The sequence below is a fragment of the Oncorhynchus nerka genome, linkage group LG13 (genome assembly GCF_034236695.1).
Source record: "Oncorhynchus nerka isolate Pitt River linkage group LG13, Oner_Uvic_2.0, whole genome shotgun sequence".
NCBI lineage: Eukaryota > Metazoa > Chordata > Actinopteri > Salmoniformes > Salmonidae > Oncorhynchus > Oncorhynchus nerka.
This window is the reverse complement of record NC_088408.1, coordinates 64,694,074-64,703,649: the sequence shown is the minus strand read 5'-3', so window position 1 is coordinate 64,703,649 and position 9,576 is coordinate 64,694,074. Positions and strand designations below refer to the sequence as shown.

Sequence of the window (9,576 nt, the reverse complement as noted above, 5' to 3'; positions counted from 1 at the left end):
ACTTTACACCACTGAAGTCCAGACGTACTTGTTAAAAAATAATACAAATATTAGTATTTTGGGGATTTGTGAACTGGATAATGTTAGACAATTTTACCATTGTTATAGAACACTTGTTGAATAGCAGAGGTGAATTGTAGGGCAAAAGAATGTGGCAACACAGGAAAGGTCAAATGTGATATCATCCGTTGACATCACTCTACGAAGTGTTGCAAAATAAATTCTGATTTTTTTTGAAATACATAGAAAAGAGAAACATCAATGTGATAATTCCCGTCCTAAGTATTACTCTTCATATATTTTCCTTCTAAGGTGTTTTAAGCATTAGTCTATTTCCACTCTACATCAATTACTTCTCAACATGACAGAGTCAACCTCCATGACCCTCAAGTCCCTGACCACCATCCCAACTGACATAAATATCCAAAAGCAGCCACAGACTTTCATGGTGTGAGCTTATCAATATAACCGCAAAATCATTGAATGTAATCTCATTCTATATACAGCATGCAGCTTTCTCTCACTTCCATATTCATATCTCATTGATAATTGTCTGCATGCGGGTTAATGGGTCAACTCTTAACTGTTAAACAAATAGTTTTTGGGGTTGTTTTTTCCCCCATTGTGTAAGAATTATTATATTTTGTAATATAATTATTGTTTCTGTGATCTTTTGCTTTCATTTTAAAAATACATTTTAAAAATCCCTTGCAAATGTACATAGAGTTGTCATCTCACAAACTCACTGAAGGGGGAAAGTGTTGACTATCCATCCATACAGTAGGCATATCAGACACCCTAACTTGTATTTTAGAGGCACGTTTCAGTCCTGTAAAATATTTTAATGAGTCAATTTGATGTATGGAAATAACATTGAAAAAAAACAACTATGATATTTTGTTTACCGGACGACAGATCCACATGCGTTACATTTCAATAAGTATTTAACTGAGACGTTTAAATAAGAGACCTAGTTTCATGTTAGTGACGTCACGTTGGGAGGCTGAACGGAAAGGGAAGAAAACGCCACCACAGAGCACAGGTGATAGACCGAGCGGTGGCAGCCTTTCGTGATGGGAAACATGGGGAAACTGCAAGAATTTGACATCACTTTTAAGGACAATAAAGTTGTTTATAGTCCTGGAGATGCCGTTTCAGGCACGCTGAAAATTACAACCGCCCAAGCTCTACTATTTAAAGGTAATGTTCTTTCAGCTGTCGTGAAACATTCGTCGTCTCCTCGGACTGACAAGAAAGTCGTGTTCCACTGAAACGAACGCAATGGTGTGATTTGTGACGCGCATTTTATTTACAGTAAAAACGTAGGATGTTGAAGTGATTACTATGCTGTCACTCGAACAGACACTTTCTAAAGATGTGTTTGGGGGGGAACAAGGTGATCAATCTCATTTAAAGGTGCTGTCAGAAAGGACTAATTTGACCGTCCTTTTTTTAATACTCACCATATCTTAAGGTAAAACAACAACACTAACAAAAAACAATATTTGTTTGCCCATTAACATTTGAACCCAAGGATGAAATGGCAAGGCAAGCATAGAAGTGGCAATCATAAACTCAAGTTGTTATATTCCAGAAATGTAGTAGGATAGAACATTGAATTGTTCAATGGAACTGGAACTGTGTTCCTTATGTCAAGGATCTCAAATGGGTGGTGGTCACCCTCATCCCGATCACTTGTTGCTAAAACAAAAAACACAAATTCACTCATCTTTTCAACAACATTGTACTCTGGGTGATCAAACATGTTTTGAAACCGTGCGTGGAGTTCGAAAATACATTTGTTGGTTTCTATTTTTTTTTTAAATGTTCTCTGATCTTTAGCCAACATGGAAACTAAATTGCCCTCTTGTCACACTGAAGGTGTTTTGTGTCATGGTTTGTTTACATTGCCGGTCAGAAAAAACAGGTTGGGCAGCTTTCGTCATTGCATTTCGATACTGGGCACAGTGTCACTAGCTGCACTGTTGTTGATAACTGATGTCTTATGAACTTGATAACCTTCCCAAATTACTACAGTATTGGCTATCTGACCCATGAGTTGTGAGGACTTCAAATTACACTGAACAACAATTTCAGAGATTTTACTCAGAGTTCGTGTAAGGACACATCTTGCTCGTATAGAGTTGATCAGGCTGTTGCTTGTGGCCTGTGGAATGTTGTCCCACTCGTCTTCAATGACTGTGTGAAGTTTCTGGATATTGACGGGAACTGGAACACACTGATGTACATGTTGTTAGGTTGGTTGAGTTGTGATTGTTAGACTGGTTGGACGTACTGCCAAATTCTTTAAAATGACGGAGGTGGCTTATGGTAGAGAAATGAACATTAAATTCTCTGGCAACAGCTCTGGTGGACATTCCTGCAGTTAGCATGCCAATTGCACACTCCCTTAACTCAAGACATCTGTGGCATTGTGTGTGTAACCAAACTGCACATTTTAGAGTGGGCTTTTGTAGTCCCCAGCACAAAGTGTGTAATGGTCATGCTCTGTTTAATCAGCCTCTTGATATGCCACACCTGTCAGGTGGATGGAATATCCTGGCAAAGCATAAATCCTCAATAACTGGGATCTAAACAAATTTGTGAACAACATTTGAGAGCAATAAGCTTTTTGTGCGTATGGAAAATTTCGGGGATCTTTCGTTTCAAAAACATGGGGACCAACACTTTACAAGTTGCGTTTTATATTTTTGTTCAGTGTAGTTTTTCACAAGAGCTGGTACTCCCTACAGAGAAGATTGTTAGTCTGTAATAGTGGACCCACTCTCATGTTCTTAAAAAGTAATAATGGGAAGTTAGAATTCAACTTATTGTGTGATGTAAGCAGAGTATTTAACTGAATATCAATCAGAGTACTGCACTTCATACTTCTACAGGGTTTGTTTATAGATTTGTTTTTACTTGGCCATCATCCTCCAGGATTGTCTGTCTTACTGGGCTCAAACCAGAATTATAATTTGGGTCATAAATATGCACACTGCTGGCTAAGAGCTGTTGCCAATCCCCGCTGGGACTACCATTTAGTACCTTTTAATTTCTGTGCTCATGGGCTTGTGACTTCAGTGTGTTTTGCAGCCAGGTATGTGACTCACTGAGGAAAGCAAACTGATCAAGTGTGCTGCATTACATCACACCAGGAAAACTACAAGTCACTGCCAAAATAAAGGAAACACTTGAGTAAATGAGGGTTACAAAGTATATTGAAAGCAATGTGCTTCCGTAGGTGGTGTTCCAGAGTTAATTAAGAGATTAACATCTCATGCTTAGGGTCATGTATAAAAATGTCCAGTTGCCCATTTATTTTGGCTACCATTTTCTTTATAATAAAAAAAAAAACTTTATTTAACCATGGCTAGAAGAAGAGATTACTTTTTAAAGAGGGGTCTCAAAGGATCAAAGGGGTTTTTAAAGGATGTGTGTGTCTGTCACCAGATATGCCAAGTCTCATTGAAGCTGTTCTGGTGGCCTAATGCCCTATTAAGACGCTTTCATTTGGTGTTTCCTTTATTTTGGCAGTTACATGTATGTTTGTCTTTCTTTTACTGGTCTTTGTGTTTGGAATCCTCAGAATTAGAGTTTGCTTTTTTAGTTCTGTTGTGTGTATATATGTGTGTATATATATATATATATATATATATATATATATATATATATATATATATATATATATATATATATATATCTCTGTGACGTGTTAAAGTAGGTGTCCACAATAGGTGCTTTGTTTGCAAAAAAAAAGAACATATCAATCAGAATGTCAACTATCCTAAAAGGGCTTTCAAGAATACATTGCCATGCTCTGCTTCTGTTTGGATCTCCATTTTGTTATGAAGTCTGAGGACCTCAAGTTCTCTTATGTTACTGTGTTGTACAATGTATTATCCCTGAAGATATCAAGGTGAATTGCCAAGGCTTCTGTGGTGTCACCAGCAAGATCGACGACACAGCCTGGACAGTGGAAGAGCAGTACTTCAGCAGCACTCTCTCTGTGGCAGATAAAGGTACTGTCAACGGGGACTTTACCTGCTTCTTTCTCACCTTTTTGGAGCTTCAAACATTAAATTAATTTAAACATACACCTTCCAGTAAATCATCGTTTTGTAATGGATATTTCCTTCATCACCTATGTATGTCAGAAGGAAACGGTAAACAAACATTTAATCCATATTCTCAGAGGTTCCCCTTCTACCCTGAAAGTAAAATGTGATTCCTCGAAGATGAACAATTGTTAATGGACAGAATGTTTTCCAGCCAGCTGATCTGATGTTTATCTTTTTTTCCGGTGTCCCAGGAACCCTGAAACAGGGAGATCACAGTTTTCCATTCAAGTTTCTCATTCCAGGTAAGACCACTGAGTGATGGAGCTTAGTAGGCCTGTTGCACCACATTCCTTTAAACATATGGGGTTTTCCTCATTTTATAATTAGATATGTCAAGGCATGTACGTTTACTGTAGTTCTGACATGGCTCATTCACAATAAGCAGAAGTAATGTGAGCAATAAATTACAGTACCGCTTCCTGTGGCTCTACATCAATGGTTATGAGGATTACCATAGGGACCATTGTCATGTGTTTTCAATGGAAATGGGGCTACAAATGAGCACACAGGAGAGTAATTGTAAGGTAGTTTACTCGTGCCCATGATCCGTTATTGAGGTATACTTTATCAAGGGGTTATAAGTCATTTAAAAATGATTCCTGATTAGCTTATAGTTAAACTCTGTAATAAACTTTTATGACACATTTTTTAAAGATTTTATCCTCGTACCCATTAGCCTCCTCTTCTCCAATTGTTCACTAGTGTGGTACGGACTGAGAGCATAGATGCCCTGAGGTGTGCAAAGCCACCTGTTGTCATACTATCTCCTGTACATGGTGGTCGTTTATGCTAACAATCTGTCATGGCCTACTTGTCTTTTTGTTTCAAACCTTTGCATGCTAAGGAAATGAGTGCGATAGATCACTCTTAAAACAGTATCACATGTTCTCCCTTATCTATGCTATAGCTCTCTATGCTATAGATAACATCACAACCCCTCCGCCCATTACTCATCGATGAGGTCTATCAGACAGACAGACTGCCTTTCCAGCTGAGAAGGGATTCCCTTTCACTCTGATATAGCGGTCTTTCATAACAACGTACATGACACAAACCCACACCAACCTATCCGGTCGTAATCAACTGTCCGTTGTGATTTAAAATCTGTCACCTGAAACCTGCACACCTTCAAGACGTTTAATTGTAAAACAATTGCAATAGATAGAGGCCATTTGAAAGTCTGTTGCCTGTATTCTTGCCTCTGTGAAAATACATATGTGATAAATACCTTTACTCCTTCCCTCCTATATAGCCTCTATTCCCACATCCTTTGAAGGGAACTATGGAAAAATTATGTACAGAGTGAGGGCTTTCATCGACACTTCTCGCTTCTCTAAGGACTATAAGACTGAGAAGCCCTTCTACCTGCTGAGTCTCCTCAACCTCAACGAAGTGCCTGACATCCATGTGAGTTCTTCCCTAGCAGATTTGATACATTTTCACTTAATCAGAAATATCCAAGTCTTAGCAACAGGACATTGGGGAATCTGTTCTTAACCTAATATTTCCCACCTGTTTCCAGGGACCTAGTTCATCTTCCGTTACTAAGACGTTCACCTACCTGCTGGGGGTGAAGACAGGAACGGTGGTGCTGAGGGCCCAGAGTGACATGAAGGGCTACACCCCTGGTCAGGTCATCAAACTGACCACAGAGATCGACAACCGGTCTGGGAAAACCACGGGGACTGTGGTGGCCCGTCTCATTCAGGTACAGAGTGCTGAGTCTACAGCGCTTGATATAAACAAGGCTATGGATGTACAACAGAAGAGTGTTGTACAACCAAGTGTGATTTATTCAATGGTGTTATAAAGCTGCAATGTGGTCATTATTGTCTCATCATTTTGTACCATATTTTTATGTGCTCGTCTCAAATAGAAAGTGACTTACCAGACGAAGAAGCCTACCATTGACTTGAGGAGTTTAGTGCAGGTGGAAGGTCCTGGGGTGAAGGCTGACAAACAAGCTGAGTGGAAGGAGCAGATTATTGTACCTCCTCTGCGCCAGTCATCTATGGCTGACTGTGGCCTAATAAACATGGAATACTTTATTCAAGTAAGCAACATTTCTCTTTTCACAATACCATTCCTCTACCGTTTCCTCTACAGCCAAACCCTTTGGTCCTCAGTTTAGCACGCATGTTTTGATGAAACCTTCTCCCCTTTACTCCCTGGTACATTAGATCTCTCTGAAATCTCCTCTGGTGTCATTTTTGTTGCCCATCCACATTGGAAACATCTCAGTGGACACCACGTCAGCACAGCTCTCCAGACCACCTCCCCAAACCCCTGATCCTCTTTACTCCACTGTCAAGCCTGACAAGCTAGAACACAGCAGCCGCTCTGAGCCATCCTCCCATAACCAAGGACGTCCTACTATTGCCCCTCGCCCTGCCCGCCGCCCAGCCCCAAAACCTGTTCCCAGGATGAGAGTCTCTACTTCTTCCCCCAGTGCCCCTCCAGCTGAGATGGACTATCTGGCCAACTCCATGCCCACCCTCTACCCACTACTACCGCCAGAGTACAGCACCTCCACATTCCCACATGGTCAGTCTTTGACCCCTATTGAATAACCTGTAGTGACTGGCAGTGCTAATGCTATTTCGTTTTTACTTATTATTATTATTATTATTTATTACACATTTTGATATTAAGTATTTTGGTTAAGTGTTTCTGGTGTTGTATTGTCATCTCACTGTATCAATTGTGGCTGGCTTAAATCTTGGCTAATATCCAATATGAATATAAGAGTCTAATTGCCATTCTGTAGACATTTATTCCTTTGCTTCATAAGCATTTGCCATGCCCATGACTCATGTTGTTTCTGATGAAAGTATGTAGTTGGGTGGGTATTGTGTAGTAATGTCTCTTTCTGTCTGATTACTGATATCCGCTGTCCTCTCTGTTACAGAAGCTCCTCCCAGCTACGTTGAGAGCTGTATCAGCAACACATAAACATCATGAAACAGGAGAGATTGACTGCTGGCAACTGTACACTGAATATTACAATCAACCTCCCTACTAGAGGATCATGATGCCAGGCAGCCCTCAAGTTAATTAGTATTGGTTAAGCAGCACCTTTTTACTGATTGTTTTCACACAATTTTAGCACTTTCAGGACAGTAATATGTTTTTACATAAACCATTTTTATAGCTGGAGCCAAGTTTTTAAAGTTAAGTCGGTGTCATATAGGATTAGTTTAGGGGTCTCCCGTGTGGTGTAGCAGTCTAAGGCACTGCATCGCAGTGCTTGAGGGCTTCACTAAAGACCGTGTTCGATCCCAGGCTGTGTCACAACCGGCTTTACTTGGCTCATCACGCACTAGCAACTCCTTGTGGCGGGCCGGGCGCCTGCAGGCTGACTTCGGTTGTCAGTTGAACAGTGTTTCCTCTGACACATTGTTGTAGCTGGATTCCGGGTTGGGCAGATGTTCAGGTGCGTGGTTTGGCGGGTCATGTTTCGGAGGACGCAATGACTCGAACATCGCCTCTCCTGAGCCCGTTGCAGCGATGAGACAAGATCGTAATTGAAATTGGGAGAAAAAGGGGGTGAAACACAACATTTTTTACAGTACATATTTTTTTACTTGAGAATATGTTGAAATTGCATGTGTGATGCTTGAAATATGAAGAACAGAGATTTTAGTATTGTATGTTTGAAAGTTGACTTGTGGAACTTGTGCTGCTGATATGTTTAGATATTGGATCCAACACACCTAGCTTAGTGGGTGCTCCCATAATGCTATGGTTTGTTCTCTCTGTCTGAAAACAACAGATTAATCTTATAAGGTGCACACTGAGATTGATGATTTGACTGTGTAAGATTCTTAGTTTGCTGTATAATAGTTATAGTCAGATTGTAGGATGTATAGTGTTGTTTAAAATCAAGCTAGCTGCGCATAGCGCTGTTGCCCTCATTTGGCTATGAAATCAACTGTGGTATATTATGTGATCTAGCATTTGCCATGGGATATCCTGTATATGATTTTCAACAGCAAGATTGTATTTGAAATTTATTTAAAGGTCCCAAACCAGATCAAAATAAGACTACCAAAGTGTGAAAAATAACAGTTGCTTCTATATTGATAAAGTTTGATCATAACTGGTCTCCTCCCCCATGCCAAACACTTGGATTCGGGAGGTGGGACGTCACAAAGGTCACTTGTCTTGATATCACAAAAGCCTCATTTTAAGACAACAATGGTTATTCTCTCACCTAATTTAAAGGGTTTTGGTTTACATAGCTAGGTTGCTAGTCTACTGGTGCCATAATTTGACTGCGGTGTGACAGCAACTACAATTTGAGGTTTCCCCTATTGATCTAAATCAAATATACTTACAGGTTTCTGCTTTCATCTGTGTGTTGTGTTAGCAAGCAACTGGCTAGCTAGGTCTTCAGCCAGCATGTAACTAAAGCGTGGGAAGGGTTGCCCAAAACTCAGATCCAGTTGTCATGTCATTACATCAAGATATATGCCAAACGGAATATTCATACAAACGCCTTGACATCATTGATAGTCATGATATATGAACATTGTCTGATATATATATATATATATATATAATGATAAGTACCCAGACCTCACACTGTTAAGTAAATGTCTACTAAAATTGCCAAGATGAACTAGCTAGTGATAAACAGTGCTGACAATTCCATTTAGGCTAGCTCGCTAAATTATACAGCAAACATTTTGTCTGATGCTTTTACAGTAAATTGGATTAACAAATAATTTGTGAAACCATGATGTGGCGTATGACAGGATTGGATGTTGCATGCAATTTCAATGTTTGAGCTGCTTTGTGTATCAGCAGATTAGCTTGAGATAATGCCACTACAACACTGCTCACAGCATTTATGATGCTCACTGCTTTCATGTCTTTTTCAAAGAACCGCCAGTCAAGGTGAGCTCCCCGCCTATTCAGTTTGTCTTTTCAGACTTCCTGTTAGTTTGACATGAGAGAAAGTACTTTGCTTTTTTTTATCACGAAAACATATTCTGGGTGATCGTTTAGTAACTCAAAAGGTATTTTACATGGGAATCAGAATGACTGTTCGGGTCATTTTGAGACAACCCCCTGTAATGCTGTTGTTTTAAAGATGTGAAACTGAACACCATACTGTAAATCCTACTCTATAGATACCTCTGGTGGCTGATAAATGAATGTCAATGACATGCTTTACTCATTATTTTACACTGCTCAATGCATACCAGTGGAGGCTATTGAGGGGAGGACGTCTCATAATAATGGCTGGAACAGAGCCAGTAATGGAGCTCCATTCATTAATGTAAGCCCGTCCTCCCCCAATTAAGGTTGCACCAACCTCCTGTTTATTTATACTTTTCTCAACTGTCTTATAAACAATTCACTATTCTATATCCAAATAATTGTGTATGCATAGGAAAAACAGTGCCTTGATGATCTACAATGCACAACCTAATAAAGTTGTTTTTCACCA

At 39.7% G+C, this 9,576-nt stretch overlaps 1 protein-coding gene across 1 annotated transcript; it reads left to right on the top strand.

Annotated features, from left to right (window-relative positions):
* The first annotated feature begins 697 nt into the window (after positions 1 to 697).
* Positions 698 to 9,576, top strand: LOC115139867 (arrestin domain-containing protein 1-like). The gene is made up of 8 exons (XM_029677711.2): positions 698 to 1,200; positions 3,912 to 4,022; positions 4,313 to 4,363; positions 5,374 to 5,528; positions 5,644 to 5,829; positions 5,998 to 6,174; positions 6,302 to 6,665; positions 7,030 to 9,576. Exons 1-8 carry the CDS (start codon positions 1,074 to 1,076, stop codon positions 7,071 to 7,073), a joined length of 1,215 nt encoding a protein of 404 aa, XP_029533571.2. The 5' UTR covers positions 698 to 1,073; the 3' UTR covers positions 7,074 to 9,576.